Source organism: Sciurus carolinensis, chromosome 1 (genome assembly GCF_902686445.1).
Source record: "Sciurus carolinensis chromosome 1, mSciCar1.2, whole genome shotgun sequence".
NCBI lineage: Eukaryota > Metazoa > Chordata > Mammalia > Rodentia > Sciuridae > Sciurus > Sciurus carolinensis.
Genome location: NC_062213.1, coordinates 98,590,881 through 98,612,736, shown reverse-complemented (window position 1 = coordinate 98,612,736; position 21,856 = coordinate 98,590,881). Strand labels below are relative to the sequence as shown.

The 21,856-nt window shown below is 37.8% G+C and overlaps 1 protein-coding gene across 6 annotated transcripts in view; it reads left to right on the top strand.

Annotated features, from left to right (window-relative positions):
- Window positions 1–6,023: 6,023 nt before the first annotated feature.
- Setdb1 (SET domain bifurcated histone lysine methyltransferase 1) overlaps window positions 6,024–21,856 on the top strand; it is a 30,232-nt gene continuing 14,399 nt past the window's right edge. For 2 of the 6 annotated variants that reach the window (XM_047518040.1, XM_047518031.1), the window contains exons 1-9: window positions 6,042–6,175; window positions 7,638–7,908; window positions 9,335–9,486; window positions 15,228–15,257; window positions 18,633–18,667; window positions 19,279–19,378; window positions 20,469–20,594; window positions 20,755–20,956; window positions 21,686–21,759. In XM_047518040.1, coding sequence (XP_047373996.1) covers window positions 7,649–7,908; window positions 9,335–9,486; window positions 15,228–15,257; window positions 18,633–18,667; window positions 19,279–19,378; window positions 20,469–20,594; window positions 20,755–20,956; window positions 21,686–21,759 — 979 coding nt within the window. In that variant the 5' untranslated portion in view covers window positions 6,042–6,175; window positions 7,638–7,648. Of the gene's footprint in view, window positions 6,176–7,637; window positions 7,909–9,334; window positions 9,487–15,227; window positions 15,258–18,632; window positions 18,668–19,278; window positions 19,379–20,468; window positions 20,595–20,754; window positions 20,957–21,685; window positions 21,760–21,856 lie in introns of those variants that run through there. The other 4 variants (XM_047518050.1, XM_047518045.1, XM_047518035.1 and 1 more) reach the window with 3 other exon arrangements.

The window sequence follows — 21,856 nt, the reverse complement described above, 5'->3', positions numbered from 1 at the left end:
AAAAAAAGTGTAATATGCAGTAGCAAAAATGGAACTCAGCCAAAATTCAAGATAGCTATTGCACAAACTGAATGTTTTACTCTTGGTAATTCCATTTTGTATTTTCCTTGTAAACTCTAATTGTTGCCTGATCAATATTTTGCAGAAGTACTGCTTCAAGAGCGAACACCGTAAATTAACTTATAGTAAGCCATCACCTATAGAACAGATAATGTAAACCCCAATTAGAAAAAAGGGGGTAAATAACTGTAAAGTTATAGACATTAAAGCTAAAGCCCAGTAGTCTTACTTTATGACTGGTGAGACTGACTTGCTTGATGGTTAAGATCAAACTTAGAGATAGAGATTAAATACAGAAGTCAAGAAAAGTCCATATTTGGGTCTTGCCCTCAAAGTCAACCTGAACCCAGGGAACAAGAGGACTTCTCCAAGGAGCTTTGCAACTCTGGGTCACACAACCTCCTGACCAAGGAGATTGATGGGACCGCTAGAGAAAAAGCGACTCAGTGCATCTGCTGCAGAGGAGGGTCATGGAAAAAGGAAGACATCCCTGACGCTTTCAAGGAAAGCCACGTCATTGAGAAGACCCTGCCTAACCAAATGGCACTAATGGAGCTAAGAAGCTGCTTTTAAGTTCTCTATGAGTGACCCCTGTGGAAACTCAGCTGACTCTTTAACAGACAGGAGCAGGTCACTTTGACCAGCTTGATCTTAAACACCTAGCAAATCAGTTAAAACCAAGGTATAGCCATTCTTGGGCATTTAAAAATAATAGTAACTATCAAGAGAAACTGCTAGAGTCAGAAGTTTTTAGTCAGTTTAAGGCCTACAGACACAGGTAGGCTTAATCTATGTTTGCTAGTAACAGAAGTATAGAGATCTCTACTAAATGTTGTGTTCACATTCCTGATAACCTAGACAATGTTAAAGCTCCCAAATGAAGGCCTGTCCTCTCCAGCCTTTGCTAGGCCTTGTTATGGGAACAACTTCTCAGTTCTTCCACCCCCTGGTGAGGAATTATTAACTTCTGTCATCTTTATAATATGCATTAGCATTTTCCAGATCCTGTAACATTTATATTGTGTCAATCTCATTTCAGTACTCATGTCTTTTTGTTCTTCTCTCATAGAAGCACCCATCCCCAGATGCCTTTACAGCCTGCTCTCCCACAACCAGACTTCTACCATGAACCCCTCAATTGATCACATTTCTAAAAAGGAACCTCCAAACTGCTTGCCCCACGCTGCCCACTTCCAGCTCGAAAGAAGTCAGATCGGTCATCATCCCTTTTCCCCTGCAGCAGTGAAGGAGTTCCTAGTATTAGAGGGGTAAATGAAGTCAGAATTGGGAACAGGCAGTTAGTGTAGAAATAGGAGATCAGTCAAATGGAGAAGATGAAGTCCATAAAAATCATCTGCCTTTGGAAGCCTAAAAGGAGAATGAACTTTTTACATCTCACCTGCAAAACCAACCCCAGTCACCTAGGCAGGAAGGAGAGAGAAGGCTTCAAAAAGAACTGAAGAGCAAGATTTTTTTACTTTTTTATAAAAAAAGAAATGGGGGAATGTAAGGAATCTGGCCTCCCAACCACCTGTCAATCTGCATTACGCCCACCTCTCCCGTTACAGGAATTTCCGGCTTACATTGCCTTAATCTTCCTGCCTCCCACATTACGTTCTAATATGTCATTGGTCCACCAGTCAGTCTGTAATAATTCTCCTCTGTGATTGGTTCCTCCCAGCCCACGAAATTCCAATGTCTGAGAAGAAACCATGCGCCATTTTCTTCTTTTCCTTCTTCCCTTCCCCGAGTGGACGTAAATCGTCCGCATAAAATAAAAGTTCCTTGTGTGAAAAAAAAAAAAATGTGGGAAGGTCAAGCCGGGTGGGATGACACACGCCTGTAATCCCAGAGACTCATAAGGCTGAGGTAGGAGGATCACAAGTTTGAGGCCTTCTTCAACAATTTAGTGATGTCAAAAGCAACTTAGGGAGTCCTTGTCTCAAAAAGTGAAAAGGGCTGGGGATGTAGCTCAATGATAAAGCACACCTGGTTCATTCCCCAGTACTGCCACCCACCTCCACCAAGAAAAAAAAAAAAGAGAGAGAGAAAATAACACTATATTGCACAGAGCAAAGATTAGCTGGAGTTAAGCAGCAGTTGCCCACTATTATGTGAGATATGTACTTCCCAAGTGGCCTTAGTCCTCACATGCCCCACTTTGCTCCTTTATATAACCTTCCAGGTTCCTGTAAACCTTTGAGTTTTTAATCACCAAAAACTGCTTTTGTTTTGATTCTGAGATCACTCAACCACCTTCAGATTATGATCTAATTTCCCTTCAGTCTGACTATAGGAAAGGATTATTTAGCATTCCATTGTTTTGAGTCTTGTGCTATGATTTCTCCCAGTCAAGTACTGAGTAGAGCAGGGTTGTGGTTTTTCAACGTACGATCGATTACAGGAGTGAATGTGTGAAGCACAACATGAATATTCCAATTGGCATACTAGTTACTAATTATTATGTTACATATTATTATATCAATAATGGCAATAAACTGTCTCCCACAATAATTTGTAAAACTTAATGAGTCATTTATGTTAGGGGCCTGATCCCTTTGACAAGAGTTAGTCTTCCAAACTTAAAAGCAGAAAGAATTTGGCTTCCTAAATTATGGAGTTCTACTTAATAAGAAATTATACAACTCAAACCTCCCTTTCATACTGGGTTTCTCAAATTTTAGTGACTAAATTACCTGGGGAATACTATTAAAATTCAGATTCTGACTGCGGGTATGGCTCAGTGATAGAATGCTTGCCTAGGATGAGTAAGGACCTGAGTCAATCCCCAACACTGAACAATAAATAAAGAAAAATTATATAAATAAATAAAACACAATGCTGATTCTGTATGTCTAGAATGGGATCAGAGATTTCAATTTTATTTTTTCTTTTTTTGGTACTTAAGATTGAAACTACAGGTGCTTTACCACTGGCTACATCCCCACCCCTTTTTATTTTAAGACAGCATCTCAACAAGTTGCTGAGGGCCTTGCTAATTTGCTGAGGCTGGCTTCAAACTGGCAATCCTCCTGCCTCAGCTTCCCAAGTCAGTGGGATTACATGCGTGCTTCACCGATCCTGGCAAGATTACAATTTTCTAATTAGCTCCCTGATTTCATATTGAGTAGCAAAGCCTTAGGAGACACTTTGAGTCCATCCACTGGTTTATACAGAATTGACCTCTCCTGTCTTCTCAGGAAAATGAAAATGAAGTAGACTAGAAGATGATGATCCAAAATAGCATCCTGTTTCCCTTTAACATGCCCCATCCCTCATTCCCCAACATTGAAGAGCTAAAAGAACCAGAGTAAGCAAAGATTTCCCCTCATTCATCATAAATTATGGAGTATCATGTGCGTGGGGACAATACATCATGTGCCAAGGGAAACAAAGATGATTAAGACAAGATCTCAACCATGAGTTGTTCATAAACAAACAGAGGAGACAGATACATCCACTGGTAACTTACAAGTGGAATGGACCAAGGTAATTGGAGTACAGAAGCAGGAATTAATTTTGCAGGGAATGAGTGATGGTCTAGGATAGTAATTCTAGACTCTAGCCCCAGGACCAATAGCAGGGGCACCACCTGGGAAAATGGTAGACATGCACATTCTCAGGCTTTGCTCAGATTAATTCCTGCAATGTACACAGGGGCAGCAATCGTTGTTTTAAAAAGCCCTTTAGGTTTGATTCTGATGCAAGCTAAAGTTTAATTGCTAGTTCAGGAAAACTTCACAGAGAAGATGTTTGATTTGGATCTTAGATAATTAATAGGCAGAAAAAGGGAAGGGACACACAATGACTAAGGTATGGAGAAGTAAAAGTGAAATATGTAAATATATTGGAGAAACAGAACATAATTAGGAATATGAAGGGAGGGATGGGAAATATGGCCAGTGAAGTAAATTGGGGCCAAATTATGAAAAATCTCAGATTTTATACTGTGGAAATTGAATTTTATTTCATGAATATAAAAAGCAGCTTTAAAGCACACAACACAATCTAGTCTTTCCTTACATAGATAATACTTTAACATACTTCAAATTCTCAAAAATTAAATAGATATTCAACATCCATGCCTAATAAGGGTTTGGGGAAAGAAATACTTTCAAAGATTTGCTAGTGGGAGCAATGATTGTTATGACGTTTTGAAAAATAATTTGAAAGCATATTCTATTAAAATTTTTAAAAGTTCCTTTTTTTAAAACTTGGGTTTTTTTTTTCATAAGATTTTTCTACAAATTTGTTTATTAATCATCAAATATATATACTTTTAGAAATATCATTTTCAATCAATATAACTGAAAGCACCATCAGTCCTTCTTTGCAAATGCAAGACAGCAAATAATTTTTTAAAGTTTCATTTTATTTGCCTATAATCCCAGCAGCTTGAGAGGCTGAAGCAGGAGGATTGCAAGTTCAAAGCCAGCCTCAGCAACTTAGTGAGGCCCTAAGAAACTCAGCGAGATGCTGTCTGTAAGTAAAATATAAAAAAGGGCTGGGAATGTTGCTTGGTGGTTAGCCGTGCCCCTGGGTTCAGTCCCTGGTACCAAAAAAAAGTTTCATTTTATTTTTAATTGACAATAATTATACATACTTATGGGGTAAAGTGTGATGTTTCAATACATATATATTGGGTAATGTTCAAATCAGGGTGTTTGGCATATCCATCATCTTGAACTTTTATAGTGAATGACTATAGTTAACAATACTATATAGTATACATTTCAAAATAACTAGGAAAGAGGACTCTAACTATTCTTACCACAAAAACAAATTATAAACAGTTTTTGATAACTTTAAATTTAGAGAAAAAAAAATTTAGAGAAAAAAAAGTGAATGGTTGCAGTATTACAAAGCAAAATCACAATATTACCCACCTATAGGCTTAGAAATAGAAATTAAGCTTAAAGATTATTCTATTCAACAGAAAAGAACACTTTTTTCATATGAAGCTTCTGATGAACCAGTTATTAATGAGGAAGATGACTTTTAAGTTAATTTTCCTTGTAATTGAATAAAGAATGATAGAATGCATTAACAGGTGCTTTGAATTATTTACAAATCATGATACCACATTTGGTTTATTGGACAATTGTCACAAGTAACAGGAAATGTCAGAAGAAACATTAAAATGCTATTGTATAAATGTACGTTTAAAATTAAATTCATATTTAAGTGAAACTGATTTTGTGTGAAGAATTAAGCCATTGGAAGTTGGGTTTTGTTTTTAGCAATCTGTTCTACAGAAATAAAAGCATTACTTTGAAAGAATATTTATATATTGTTGCATGTCTTGAAGTGACTAAAAATTGAGAGAAATATAAATTTGGTTTAATCATACTATGAAGTACTATGTAGCTATCAAAAAGTTAAGTTTTTTAAAATTTGCTTCAGGAATGTCCCCATCAAATGAAAACAAAATAAAAATGTTTATACAGGAATTTAAACGAATGAGCCTGGAAAACTAGGCTATTTTGTTTCAAAGGGGCCGGATGATAAGTGATGAGGGAAGCAGGATAACGTCACATTTTCCTTAAATACATCTCGATTTTTATGCCCTGTACTGATTATCTAACTCAGGGCCTCACGCAGGCTAGGCGATCGATGTAGCGCCGAACTACACCCAGTCCACTCTTGCTGCTTTGATATTCTTTATAATTTGTACAAGTTATGTAATAAAAACAAACTGAGAGGAAAAAAACCTAAGATGTTAACTAAATCTTCACACAATAAATGCAGTATTAAGGACACTAGTGCTGAGGCAGAGCTTTTGTAAAATCTCCTGGCTACGCCTCCTCTGCCCAACCAGTCGCTCTTTGCGATTGCCTGTAAGGCCCTGGGACCTTAACGCATGCGTGGTCGCTTTGGTTTTCTTTACCCCGCAGCTTTGGATTTGACCCCATCAGGCTACCGTCGCGGTGACCCGAACGATACTAGACGTTTGCTTCCGGGCCTTTCTTTGGCTTCCCCTTCCCACCCTCACGCTGCTTCCCCTCCCCCAGTTCCCTTTTCCCTTCGGTTTCGCTCTTTCGCGTCGAGGCCGACCCCTGAGTCGTGAGTCTGGGGTCTGGTCGGTGAAAAAGCTCTTATAGCTGGAAGCAGAGAGGTGTGGGGAACGCTGCTGATTGAGGAATTTCGAGTCCAAAGATTTAATGTTTTGTTTGTGGGAGGTCGGGCGAGGGTGATAAGTCTTCCCTGAGAAACGAGCGGGGGCGGGGCTGAGTTGGGTTTGCGGTTTAGTGGGACGCACCTCCAAGATGGATAGTACCGGAGTGGGTGGCAAAGGGAAAATGGAGGTGCTGAGAACTGGCATTGGGGTCGTACGGTATTCTGGTATCAGTTTTTGTTTAACCGTTTGGTCAAAAGGCAGTTAGGACGAAGGTGCGGGTTATTTGGATTGTGGATATTAGCCACATCTTATTCTCAGTTTGCTTTACTTCTATTTACTTTGGAAAACCTTTTTTGCTGTCAGCTTTTGAACGCTGAAGTGCCCCCGCCCCACTTTTTGGTGTTGGGGACTGAAATCAGGGTCTTGCACATGCTAAGTACGCCCTCTACCACGGAGTTACACCCCCAGCTTGGTAGGATTTTAAAAGGAAATTTCTGCATGGAAGCAAATATGTAAGAGAAACAAGCATAAAAGAGTAAACACCGAATTAGTTATAGATCAAACCCTTTCTCAGGTGGGAAGAGCTGTTTAAATTAAGCATAATCTGTAGACAGATTTATCTCATTCGTCAATTAATTAATGGAACACATTAGGTCACAGAAATACTTTTCTTTTTCTCATTTATTTATTTACGTTTCGTATCAGGGATTGAACCCAGGGGCACTTAACCACTGAGCCACATCCCCAGCCCCCCCTTCCGGTTCTTTTTGAGACCGTCTCACTAGGTTGCTTTCAGTTTGGCTAAATTGCTCAGGGTGGCTTCAAACCTGCCATCCTCCTGCCTCCGTTTCCCGAGCTGCTGGGATTACAGGCATGCACCTACTTTTCTATTAGATTGGTTCACTTAGGTTTCCTAAAACATTTTCAGTATAGCATAGTGAATGTTCTCTGCATGCTCTGAAACCTTTTTTGTTTTTTTCAAACTGGAGATTGAACCCGGGGTGATTTGCCACTGAACTACGTACTAAGTCCTTTTTATTTATTTATTTATATATATTTTTAAACTTTATTTTATTCTTATGTGGTGCTGAGGATCCAACCCAGGACCTTACAAGTGCTAGGCAAGCACGCTACCACTGAGCCACAACCCCAGCCCGTCCTTTTTATTTTGAGATGGTCTTGCAAGTTGTTGAGGGTGGCCTCAAACTTGCCATTATCCTGTCTCAGCCTCCCATTGGATTACAGGGATAGGGTTTTGATATTTTAAGTCTTATTCAGACCTGATAATTTATAGCAGAAGAGAATTCCACAGTATTTCAGCATCAGATTCTGGAGAATGAGGAGAGAACATAAACTATTTGAAAAACGGGTGGCAGAGTAGGAATGAGTTTTACATATTCAGAAATTCTCTATTAATTGTAGTGACTCAAAAGCAATTTTAGTTTCTTGTTCCATTTAGAGAACAAAAGCATGTCCTCCCTCCCTGGGTGCATTGGTTTGGATGCAGCAACAGCTGCAGTGGAGTCAGAAGAGATTGCAGAGCTGCAACAGGCAGTGGTTGAGGAGCTTGGTATCTCTATGGAGGAACTTCGGCAGTTCATTGATGAAGAATTGGAAAAGATGGAATGTGTACAACAGCGCAAGAAACAACTAGCAGAGTTGGAGACATGGGTAATACAGAAAGAATCTGAAGTGGCTCATGTTGACCAGCTCTTTGATGATGCATCCAGGTAGGTACTACATGGGAAATCTGTTGACTGGCAGATTTTTTTGGGGGTATGTGTGGGGTTACTGAATATTGAACCCAGTACATTGAACTGAGCTACATTCCAAGCCCTTTATTTTTTAATTTTTGAGACAGGGTTTTACTGAGTTGCCTAGGGCTTTGCTAAATTGCTGAGGTTGTCCTCCTGCCTAAGCTTCCTAAGTTGCTGGGATTATAGGCGTGGACCACTGTACTTCATTGGCAGATATTTTTAAAGTATAATTCTTCCTGATATTATACCAAGAACTATGTAAAATACAGATGTGTGGAAACTTTCTCTTCTTCAAGTTTATGGTCTGAACTCACCCATATATATAATTTTCACCTATTAGAGGCTAATACATGGTCAGTAGTAAGAAAGTCCAGGTCTTGGGCTGGGGTTATAGTTCGAGCCTCAGCACCACATAAAAAATAAAATAAATAAAATAAGAGTATTTAAAAAAAAAAAAGTCCAAGTGTTAAATCCCTTGCCCTTCTTCCTCTACTTTAGATTAATTGCTTTGTTTCCTTTGTAAGTTCACCCATCATATAAGGATTTTAGAGTTACTCTCTTGTGAAATGTGAAGCATGAATAAATTTCTAGGTGCTGGGGATTGAACCCAGGGCCTTGTGCATGCGAGGCAAGCACTTTACCAACTAAGCCATATCCCCAGTCCACTAGTTTTTGTTTTTTTCTTTTTAATAGTTTTTTAGTTGTCAGTGGACCTTTATTTAATTAACTTACTTATATGCGGTGATGAGAATTGAACCCAGTGCCTCACACATGCTAGGCAAGTACTCTACCACTGAGCCACAACCCTTAGATTTGTTCTTGATGCCCTAGTTGTCACTTAGAATTCAGTTTCAAATAACAGCAAGGTAAATTATGAGATAAGGTGGAAAATACTAAGGCTTGAGGCTAATTTTGAATTTTTGAGGAACTAGTTTGGAAATAAAACCACTTCTTTTTTTTTTTTTTTTTTTTTTTGCAGTGCTGGGGATTGAACCCAGGGCCTTGTGCTTGCAAGGCAAGCACTCTACCAACTGAACTATCTCCCCAGCCCCACAAAACCACTTCTTTAAAAAAAAATATTTTTTAGTTGTAGATGGATACAATACCTTTTATCTTATTTTATTTATTTATTTATTTTTTTTAATGTGGTGCTGAGGATGGAACCCAGTGCCTCGCACATGCCAGGCAAGTGCTCTAGGGCAGAGCTCCAGCCCCAGCCCCATCCCCAGCCCATTTTTAAAAATGCTTTTGTTTGGGAAATGCATTCTAAATAGACACATTTTGAAATATATAGCGCCCAGTCAAGTTGAGAACACTCTACACTTAAATGTATATGAATTCTAATGGCTCCTGTCTCTTTTGCTGGCTTTGACCTTTTCTACATGTGTTCCAATATTAGGGCAGTGACTAATTGTGAGTCTTTGGTGAAGGACTTCTACTCCAAGCTGGGACTACAGTACCGGGACAGTAGCTCTGAGGATGAAACTTCCCGTCCCACAGAGATAATTGAGATTCCTGATGAAGATGATGATGTCCTCAGTATTGATTCAGGTAAGAGATGAGGATTTGGATAGGAAATTCTCAGGATTGAATTTGAAGTACTAAAAGATGAACAGATAGAAGATAAAAGAAGAGAAGAAAAATGATTTTCACTAACTATATATTCTATCCTGCCTAAGTTATTACAGAAAAAAATATCTCATTGTTAGTACCATTGATGTTCCTTACTGCTACACCCTGATTCATTACCCTCCTTTCCCCATTCTGTGTAACTTATATTCTGAACAACCTTGATTTTCTTCATAGGTGGCATTATGTGCCCCCAAACAGTAGATTTTTTTTTCCCTATTTTTTAGCAGTTTTATTAAGGTGGTATTTACATACCATGAATTTTATCTAATATATTTTGTACTAGGAATTGAAGCCTCTTAAATCCCTGTGATTACAGGCATGCACCACTATGCCTGGTTCAAATTTATCCAATTTGTACAATTTGAGTTTTAGTACATTTATATAGTACTCCAATTTTAGAACACTTGCATCACCCCAGAAAGTTTCCTGTGCCAGTTTACCTTAAATCTCCACTGTCACCCCCAGTGACTACTGATCTGCTTTCTTTCTCTATACTTTTAGCTTTTCTTTTTGTTTGGCTTCTGTCACTTAATGTTTTTAAAGTTCATCTAAATTGTTGCATGTTTCAGAGTTTGGTCCTTTATTGGGGAATAATCTCCCATTATATAGGTTCATCATGTGTTTTTATCCATCCCCAATTGATAGGCATTCGGATTAGTTCCAGTTGGGCAATTATGAATAATGCTGCTGTGAACATTTATATAAGTCTTTGTGTGAGCATCATGGTAAGTGCAGGTTTGAATTTTTTTTATTTTTATTTTTTGTACTGGGGATTGAAAACCCAGGACCTCACACATTGTAGGCAAGAAAAGAGTTCCACCACTGAGCTACATCCCCTTGCCTTTGTATTTGACTTTTGAAGAAATTGCCAGACTGTTTTCCAAAGTGTTTATAGTGTTTTACATTCTCTCTAGCAAAGTATGGGGTTTTCAGTTTCTCTGCATCCTTGCCATTACTTGGTGTTGTTTAGCATGTTAACCATTCAAATTCGTGTATGGTAGCATCATATTATCATTGAAGTTTGCATTTCTCTAATGACTAATGGTGTTGAACATTTTTTAATATATGCCATTTATACATGTTCTTTGGGGAAATACCTATTCAAATCTTTTGTCTTTTTAAAAATTAATATATCTTTTTATCCATGACTTTGAAGACTTATTTGTGTACTTTAGGTACACTTTTTTTTTTTTAACCAGGTAAGTGTTAATAATTTCTCCTGGATGTAACAGTCTTTTCATTTTCTTTTCTTTCCTCTTATTTATTTATTTTTGTGACTCTGGGGATTGAACCCAGGGCCGTATGCTCACTAAGTGAGTGTTTTACTTCTGACCTTATCTCCAACCATTTTCATTTTCTTGGTGTCTTTTGAAGAGTAAGTTGCTAAGGTAAGGGTTGAAGATTGTTTATTTTACTCTGGCTACCCAGGTGTTCCATCCCATTTGTTGGAAATGCTGTCTTTTTGATACATTTGTCAGAAATCAATTGACTGATCAGTATAAGGCCCTATGTTTACATTCTTTTTTTGTCATATTGATCCAAATGTATACCAGCATCACACTGTCTTAATTACTGTAGTTTTATGGCAAGTGTTGGTATCAATTAGTATAAGTTTGTTTTTTTTGTTGTTTATTATACATATTCCATATAAATTTTAAGGTCAGTTTGTTCATTTCTTCTTTTTTTTCTTAGAGGCTAGAATTTTAAAAAATGACTATATTGACCTAAAGATAAATTTGGGGAGTATTGGATTCTAATCAGTGAACATGGTATCTCTCTTTTAATTTACGTCTTTAATTTCTTGTTGTTTTTTTTTTTTTTTTTTTTTTTTTTTTGTGGTGCTGGGGATTGAACCCAGAACCTCGTTTGCTGCCTCATTCATGTTAGCCAAGAACTCTACCACTGAGCCACATCCCCAGCCCTAGGTCTGTAATTTTTCTCATCTTGCTTTTTTTAAATTAAATTTATCCCTAAGTTTTGCTTTGTTTTTTATTTTTTAGGTACCAGGGATTGAACCAAGGGGCACTTTACCACTGAGCTGTTTCCCACTCCTTTTTATTTTTTATATTTATATATGTATGTATGTATGTACTAGGGATTAAACTCCAGGGTGATTTTCCACTGCAATCCTTTTAATTTTTTTATTTTGAGATAGGGCCTTGCTAAGTTGCTAAGGCTTACCTAAAACTTGTGATCTTCCTGCTCATTCTCCTGAGTCACTGGAATAACACATTCACCACTGCACCTAGCTTTTATAAAATTTTGAGACAGGGTTTGTCTAGCTAACTTACTGAGTGTCTTGCTAAATTGCTTGAGGTGGCCCCAAATTTGTCTCAGCCTCCTGGGTTGCTCACTCTGTTCACTCTCAGGCTAGCCATTACATCTCTTAAGAAGTTCCTTAGGTTTCTAGTTTGCTGAGAATTTTTATTATAGGTGGATTGGATTTTGGATTTTTGTTAGCTACTTTTTCTGTATCATCCTCATATAACCATATAGCTTTTGTCCTACTAATAGATTATATTGCAATAATGGATTTCTTTTTAATATTAAACCAACCTTGCATTCCTGGAGTAAACTACTCTTGGTCTTGGCGAATAATTCTTTTTATATGTTGCTGAATTTGATTTGCCTCATATTTTGTTAAGAATTTTTATATCATTATTCTTGGGAATTCTTGGTTTGTAGTTCTATTGTGGTGTTTTGTTTTCTTTGAAATTATAATAGGGGCATTTACAAGACAAGTTGGAAATTGTTCCCTCTGACTTTGTATAGAATATTTCTTCACTAAGTATTTGATAAATTCAGCAGTGAGGCCACTTTGACCTGAATTTTTCTTTTTATTTTTTAGTAGGGGGAATTGAACCCCGGGGTGCTTAACTACTGAGCCATATCCCCAGCCTTTTTAATTTCATTATTTTGAGACAGGGTCATGCTAAGTTGCTTAGGGCCTCACTAAGTAGCTAAGGCTGGCTTTGAACTTGTGATCCTCCTGCCTCAGCCTCCTGAGTCTCTGGAATTATAGTCGTACACCACTGAACCCAGCTCTGGCCTGAACTTTTCTCTGTGGAAAGTTTTTTTTTTTTTAAACTGGGATTAAGCCAGGGTCTTGCTACATCTGCTGAGACTGGCCTCAAACTTGTGTTCTTTTTTTTTTTTTTTTTTTTTTTTTTTTTTTTTTTTTTTGGGTGCTAGGGATCGAACCCAGGGCCTTGTGCTTGCAAGGCAAGCACTCTACAGACTGAGCTATCTCCCCAGCCCCAAACTTGTGTTCTTTTTTGTATCAGCCTCCCAAATTGTTGGGATTACAGGCATGTGCCATCATACCTGGCAGGTTGTGGCAAGATTTTTTCAATAAACTTTAATTTAATATTTAGAGAAAATTGAAAGAATAAATGATGTAGAGAGTTCCCTCATGCCTTTCATTCAGTTCCTTCTAGTGTGTTAATGTTACCAAGATAACTTTGATACATTACTTTTATCTGAACTCCAGACTTTATTCATTTCCTATATTTTTTTTTCCCTGTTCTTTGACTCAATCCAGGATATGTCATTGAATTTATTGTGGGAAGGTTTGTAATTACGAATCCATTTTATTTTATTTTTTTACTTGATGTGTATCTGTTAGGTTTTCTATTCCTTGTTGTGTTGGTTTTGATAATTTGTGTCTTTCTAGGACTTTTCTTTTTCATCCAAGTTGTCTAATTTGGCATAAAATTGTTCATGGTATTTCCTTTGGCCCTTTTAATATCTGTAGCTTTTGTAATGATGTCTTTTCTTTGAATTGTAATATTGATTACTAAGATATATTTTATTCTCTTGGTAGTTAGCTAACATTGATCCATTTTGTTGCTCATTTTTCCAAGAACCAGCTTTTGTGTTTCTTCCCATTAAGCATTGCTTTGCTGCATTTCATACCTTTTTTGGTGGGACGAGGGTGGCAATAATGGGATAATGGGGATTGAACCCAGGGTTGTCCTACCACTGAATTACAGCCCCATCCCTTTTTTTCTTTTGTTTTTGAGACATGGTCTTACTGAGTTGCCCAGACTGACCTCAAATTTGTGATCCTCATGAGTATCTGGGATTACAGAGGAGAGCCACTGTGCTCAGTTATTTCATACATTTTTATATATTGTCTTTTTCATTTAACTCAGTTTTATTTTTCATTTCTCTTGTGATTTTCCTTTGACCCATGGGTTATTTAGAAATATATTGTTTGATTTCCATGTATTTGGGGATTTTCCAGTTTTATTTCTTATTTTAATGTTTAATTTCATTTCATTGTGGTCAGAGAATACATTTTGTATTTCAGTTCTTTTGAATTTATTTAGATTTTTATTATGTCCAAGCATAAGTGTATTGTGTGTTCTTGAAGGGAGTATTCTATGTGTGTTTGAAAAGAACTTGTATTCCATTGCTGTTGCATAGAGTATTCTATAAATGTTGATTTGGTTAAGTTGTCTGGTAGCATGTCAATTTTTGCTTCCTATGTTTGGGAACCCTGCTGATGGTTTATTTATACAGTACTCATTGTTTATTTTCCTTTTGTCATTATAAAAACTAAGAAATGGTAATATCATCTTAAATGATGTTATCTCTAGTAATATTCCAGGAGTTTGTCTTTGTTTTGGTACTGGGAGTTGAACTCAGAGGCACTATACCACTGAGCTACATCTCCAGCGCTTTTTTTATTTTAAGATAGGGTCTCGCTAAGTTGCTTAGGGCCTTGCTTAGTTGCTGAGTCTGGCTAATTCTTTCTTCCACTGTTATAAATCTGCTTATTTCCTCTAATGAATGTTTCATTTCAGTTTTTGTTTTCAACTCTGAAAAAACTTCCATTTGGTTCTTTATTTTATAGTTTTATAGTTTCAGTTTCTCTCATAAGGTTATTGTTGACTGAGTATTAGCATATTTTCCTTTAAATCTTTGAACCTAATTTTTGTATTTCTTTGAGCTTATTTGTAAATCCAGTATCTACTAGAGTTGTTTCTGTTGACAGGATTTTTTGTTATTGTTTGTGTGTATGTGTGTACACATTACCAAGGGTACTTGACCACTGAGCTATATCCCCAATCCTTTATTTTGAGACAGGGTCTTGCCAGGTTGCTGAAACTGAATTCAGCAACTTGAGATCCTCTTTCTTCAACCTCCTGGGTTGCTGGGATTACAGGCATGCACCACCACTTAACCAATAGGTTTGTTTTTGTCTTGTCTTGAATAAAAATCATAGTTTCCTGTTTGTTTGTTTTTTTTAAGTATTTCATCATTTTTTTGTTGAAAAGTGGATATTTTAAATAATGTAACTGATTTTTTTTTTTATAGTTCCTGATTTCTTCTTTTTTAATTAATTTTGAGACATAGTCTCACTGTGTCACTCTCAGGCTTGCCTAAAACTCCTGAGTTCAAGTGTCCTATACCCTCAGCCTCCTGTGTAGCTGGGACTGCAGGTGTGTGCCATTACACTTAGCTCTCCCCCCACCCCAAGTAATTTTTCTAGATTTAAATCATCAACTCTGCCTTTAGTGTGCAGCTGCTGCTATCTCTGTTTAGTTGTTTTTGTTTCTGTTTTCCTTTTAACTTGTTTTTAGCTTGGTTTCTTAGTATTGACTTTTTTTCCCAATAACTTTATTTTATTTATTTATTTTTTATGTGGTGCTGAGGATCGAACCCAGTGCCTCACACATTGCTAGGTAAGTGCTCTGCCACTGAGCCACAACCCCAGCCCCTCAATATTGACTTCCTTCTTTTTCGTTCCAGAGCTTGAACCCAGGGTTGCTTAACCACTGAGCTACATCATCAGTCCTTTTTTATTTTAAGACAGGGTCTTACTGAGTTGCTTAGGGCCTAAGTTGCTGAGGCTGACTTTGAACTTGTGATCCTCCTGCCTCAGCTTCCCAAGCTGCTGGGATTACAGGTGTGTACCACCCACCCAGCTTGACTTTTTTCTTATTTTATGTAATTTGGCTACTAAGTTTATGGAGCACGCACTCACAGTTGCATTTAATACCCAAATCTCTCTTGGCTTTGGCTTTGGCTTTTTTACCAGGCTTTCCTCTGTCTTCTGTTCATATGCATAATTTAGCAGTCAGCCACGAATACATAAAGAAGTTATCAGCCTTTCTGTATTCTTTTATTTTCAGGATCTCCTTGTTAAATTTTTACTGGTTTGCTGCACATTCTAAACTAGAACTACAGCCTGGAACCATTAAAGCATCTCATTGTCATATAACCAACCCTTCAATAGTAAATCTAAAGTTTTGACTCATTCACCTTGCTGGGGTAGGGTAGAGGTGGGAGTTCTCCCCAGCAAGCAGACTGTAAGCTTCTGTCTTTCCTTATCGATGCTTTTAGTAATTTTTCAGAAATGAGTACTTCTCAATTTCTTATTTGCCTTTGGTGAATTTTTAGTGCCCTAAAATGAAATGATTGTTTTTGACGATTTCGTCGTCTCTCCCCCTTTTTTTTTTTTTTCCTCTTTTTTTGTACTGGGCATTGAACTCAGGAATTCTCTACCATTGAGCTACATTCCCAACCCTTTTTATTTTATATTTTGAGACAGGGTTGGCTGACCTTGAACTTGTGATCCTTCTGCTTCAGCCTCCCAAGTAGCTGAGATTATAGGCCTGTACCACTGCACCCAGCTATTTTTGTCCAGTTTCATACTTGTTTTCTTCATAGAGGAGTTTTCTGTCTTTTCATATCACTATTAACAGAAGTGTCAGTGTTTTGCCTATATTTTGAACTATATAAATTAAATCATATATGCTGCAAACATACTGTATACATTCTTCAGTGGCTTCTTTTTGGCATCATGTTGATGTGTGATGCTTAAATTCAGTTGTTTATTATAATATGATAGTCCATTGTAATGAACATGCCACAACTTATTTTACTAACTACATACATTGATTTAAGTTTTTCAAAATTCAAAATAATATGCTTTAAATATGTATGTATGTGTCTTCATTTGTACATTTCAAGTTTTTTAGGATGTATTAATTCTAAGGATATGGAAATCTCAATCTTCTTGGATCATTAGTGGCTAGCAGCTTTCCAAAATGGTTTTCCAGTTTATATTTATACAGCCAATGGATGACAATGTCTGTTGCTCCATATCCTTGACAACATTTGGTGGTGTTTTTTAAATTTCTCTTCTCAGACTACTAATAAACTCAGGGCCTACACATGCTAATCAAGAGGTCTACTTCTAAGCTATACTCCCAGCCTTCATTCTCTTAATGGTTGTCTTTTGATTCATAGAAAGTTGTTTTTGGTGGAGGTTAATGGGCTGTTGAACACAGGAGTGCTTAACCACTAAGCCATATCCCCAGCCCTTTTTTCTTTTTTTATTTTGAGACAGGATCTCACTAAGTTGCTTAGGACCTAGCTAATTGCTGAGCTGCCTTTGAACTTGTGATCCTCCTGCTTCAGCCTCCTGAGCAGCTGGGATTATAGGTGTGTGGTACCACACCCAGTGATTCATAGAAAGTCTTTATATTCTAATTAATCATTTGCAGTTAAGTTGCAGATATCACTCCCAGTTTATGGTTTATCTTCACCTGATGTTATATTTCGATAAATGGAAATTCTAGTGATTTTATCAGTTTCCTTTAGGTCAGTGGTTTTTTGTTTGTTTGTTTCTTAAATTACCTTTCCTTCCCTGAAGCTATGAAGATCGTATTTTATATTACCTTTTGATTTTGGCTTTCAATTTGTTTTATTTATTTATTTTCAGTACTAGGGATCAAGCCCAGGGCTTCATACATGCTAGATAAACACTCTTTTCTGAGCTGTATCCCCAGTCTTGGCTTTCAATTTAAGTCTATAAGCGGTTTTTGGGTTTTGGGTTTTGAACCCAGGGGTGCTTAACCCCTGAACCACAACCACATCGTCAGCCCTTTTTAAGTTGCTTAAGACCTTGCTGAGATGCTGAGGCTGACTTTGAACTTGTAGTCCTCCTACCTCAGCCTCCTAAGCTGCTGGGATTACAGGCATGTGCCACTGTACCCAGCTTGTTTTTTATTTCGAGACAGGGCCTCACTGATTTGCTTAGGGCCTTGCTTAGTTGCTGAGGCTTGCCTCAGACTTGTGATCCTCCTGCCTCAGCCTCCCAAGTTGCTGGGATTTCTGGCATGTTCCACCATGCCCAGCTTCTTTTTTAATTTTGAGACATGATCCAAATTGCTTGAGGCTGGCCTCAGAATTTGTTGTCTTCCTGCCTCAGCCTCTTGAGCTGTCATGTGCCATTCATCACACTTATATGTTATCCTTATCAGGGTAAATTTTTATATTTTTGTGAATTTTTATGTCTTAGGTTCATTAAAATTACTTTGTCATTGTTCTTTATGAATGCCTTTGTTCTTTATTTTTTTGTGTGGTACTGGGGATTGAAATCAGGAGCCCTGGGTCTGGGGTTGTAGCTCAGGTAGAGTGCTTGTCTTGCACATGTGAGGCTCTGGGTTTGGTCCTTCACCACATAAAAATAAGAAAATAAAGGTGTTGTGTCCATCTACAACTAAAAAAAAAAAAAAAAAAAAGGAAAGAAAGAAGTCAGGAGTCCTTTACCACTGAGGTACATCCCTAGGTCTTTTTAGTTTTTATTTTGAGACAGTCCATTTCCAAGGTTGGCCTCAAACTTAAATTCCTCCTGCCTTTACTTGGGATAATATCAGTGATATGCTTGCCTAATATGCCCATTGCCCTAAGTTCAGTCCCTAGCACTGCAAAAAAATTTTGCTTAATTTATTAGCCACATTTCATTTTTTAAGTTACACAAATAATTCATCAATGAATTATTGCTATTATAGTTCAGATATATAGTGAAAACCCCAAATCATGTAGATCAGCACGTTTAGTACTTTATTCAGAGGTAAGCACTCTTACCCATTTATTATGCATCTTTCCAGACCTTTTATGTACCTTAACATGTATATATCTCTAGATTGTACAAAATTGCTATTGATAACGCTTCTGTGATAATGCTTTTTAAAAAGTAACTTAGTTCTTGAATTCTTAGAAATTTTTGTTCATAGGTCTCTTATACTTAGTAGAGTTCTTTTCCATAGGTGATGCTGGCAGCAGAACTCCAAAAGATCAGAAGGTGAGTTGGGGTAGGTGGGGGAAGGTTTGAGAGATATGAATTTGAAAATGGATGAAGCTAGGCTGGGGGTGTAGCTCAGAGATAGATTACTTGCTTTATACACACAGGGCCTTGGGTTCAGTTCCCAGCACTGCAAAAGAAAAAAGAAAATGATTGAAATTTTTGGCCTGAGCTATCAGTTTAGCTATCAATATATTCATCTATAATCTGCCATGAGGATTGTAGTCCTCTAATAGATATCATAAGAATGCAAAAGGAGGTTACCAAGAAATGCCATCTATTGAGTTCTTTATGAAAGTAATATTTAACAGTATTCTGCTAGGGGAGATTAATCAAGAAAATTGTCCTAAAGTTGACTTCAAAATCAGGTTTATAAGAAAGTGCAGTTTTTGCCTGGTAAAGTAACTGTGAGCTTCCAAATATAGCTCATTTCATTTTGTTTTATGAAAGATAAGTTATTAAGTTATTTCTTATTCTCATTTTTTTTTTTTTTTTTTCTTTGCAGCTGGGTCTTAAACCCGTGACCTTTCGTGTGTTAGGCAAACACTCAGCCACTGACCTATATCCCCAGTTGTCTAAAGTTATTTCTAATCTCATGTACTTCCCTGCAGCTCCGTGAGGCTATGGCTGCCTTAAGAAAATCAGCCCAGGATGTCCAGAAGTTCATGGATGCTGTCAATAAGAAGAGCAGTTCCCAGGATTTACATAAAGGTTAGGGGCAAGGAATATCTGGGTAGAGATGGGAGGTAAATTCTTACAAAGATTTCATGGGTATCCAACTTTGCTTTATGTTTCAAAATCCTTTTCCACTTATGTGGGTTTCTTTTAGCACCCACAGGCAGGCTGTCCATTGTCAACATTAGGATTATTTGTGATTCTTTTCACTTGCCTGCTTAAGCCTTTTATCTGCTGATTGTGATATACCAGTCTCATCCTTACAAGGTGTCATATCCCGATTATACTGATGCTGAGTTTCCAGTGTGTGATGTTTTTATCTAAATACTTTTTAGCTGCCTACATTGAGACTATTTCCATGTTCTTGAGTACTTTTTCCAGGTGGAGATTAGGGGGGAGAAAGTAACTCACTATTACAAAAAGTTCTGAGGCAAGTTTTGTAGAAAAGGGGAAACATTTTATTGAGTCATAGTTACTATTGTTGTTAATAAGGAGTTGGAGCTTGGCATGCTAGTGCATGCCTGTAATCCCGGTGGCTCAGGACGATTGCAAGTTCAAAGCCAGCCTCAGCAATTTAGCAAGGCCCTAAGCAACTTAACAAGACCCTGTACATAAAAAGGTCTGGGATGTGGTTCAGTGGATAAGTGCCCCTGGGTTCAATCCCCAGTAGCAAAAAAAAAGGAGTTGAAAATATTAGGTTAAAGTGACATGGACATTGTAAACTTCAGTTATTATTTATGTTAGCATAAATAGTTACCTACTTCTTGTGTTTCTGCTTTTGACCAAGTAAAGCAAAGATGGCTAAGGATCACCCAGGTGTGGTGTCACATGCCTGTAGTTCTAGGTACTCAGAAGGCTGAGGCAAGAGGATCACAAGTTCAAAGCCATCCTGGGCAATTTAACAAGACCTTGTCTCAAAATAGTAACAAGGGGCTGGGGTTTTATCTCTGTGGTAGAGCACTTGCCTGTCGCACGTGAGGCCTTGGGTTCACTCCCCAGCACTGGAATTGAGGCATAGTATTTAAGGAACAAAGGTTACCTCATTTTCCCTGAGGACCTGTTCACCTTTCTGTTTTCTGCCAGCCTGCGGCACGACTCTTTAGAACAACTTTGCTTTCTTCCATAGGAACCTTGAGTCAGATGTCTGGAGAACTGAGCAAAGATGGTGACCTGATAGTCAGCATGCGGATTCTTGGCAAGAAGAGAACTAAGACGTGGCACAAAGGCACCCTTATTGCCATACAGACAGTTGGTATGTTCAAGTTAGAGAAAGCACTAATGAAAGGCAACATGTAGGTCTACTACGGATTGTTTCTTTTCCCCCTCAGCCTTTGCTGTTGTCTTTCACATGTCTCGTGGGAAGAACTTGCATAGAAAGTAACAGTTTTACAATTTGTTTTTCTTTTACTCAGGGCCAGGAAAGAAATATAAGGTGAAATTTGACAACAAAGGAAAGAGTCTGCTTTCAGGGAACCATATTGCCTATGATTACCACCCTCCTGCTGACAAGCTATATGTGGGTAGTCGAGTGGTGGCCAAATACAAAGATGGGAATCAGGTGTGGCTGTATGCTGGCATTGTGGCTGAGACACCAAACGTCAAAAATAAGCTCAGGTACATAGGTGGGGGATTGTAAAGACTGGGAGCATAGTGTCTGCCCTATTCTTGCAGAATTGGGTTTTATGTTCTTAGTCCCCAGAGGCCAGAAACTATCTCTCTCTCTCTCTCTCTCTCTCTGCCACAGAAGTTATATGGTTATTCTTTCTCCTTTCTCCTTTTCCCCCTCTCTCCTTTTCTTTTCCTAAAGGGAAAGAAAACTAGGAGAGAAATCAAGATGGATTAATGAGCTAGGTGTGGTGCCTTATGCCTGTAATCCTAGCTACTTGGGAGGCTCAGGCAGAGGTACCCAAGTTCAAGACCTGCCTAGTCAACTTAATGAGACTCTTTCTTAAAAGAATAATGACCAGGGTTGTAGCTCAGTGATGAGCTCTGTTTAGCATGTGCAAAGCCTGAGTTCAATCGCTAGTGCCACAAAAAGTGGGGGGAAAAACACAGTGTGATTTAAAAAGGAATAAGAAATTCATATAGAAGGAATGAATGGAGGATAAAAGGTTGGCAGCATAGGAATATGCCAGAGAAACAATTGGCATAGGAATGATTTTTGAAAAAGTAATATGTTGGTTAGGTTAAGGGAAAATTCTTAATTGGGGGTGAGTAGAACGGAATTGCTTTGGTTGAGTATATCCTATTGTGATCCAGAAATGATTCTATGATAAAAGTAATCTACAGGTGTGTTAAATATAATAACCCTCCTCTCTCTCTGTTATCACTCTTCCCTTACAGGTTTCTTATTTTCTTTGACGATGGGTATGCTTCCTATGTCACACAGTCAGAACTCTATCCCATTTGCCGGCCCTGTGAGTGTCCCTCCATTCTTCCTTTCCTTTGCCATTTTTTTTTCTCTGTCTTGCATTTTTTCTTAAGATTCCTGCTTGGAAAGCTTTATTGTTTGGG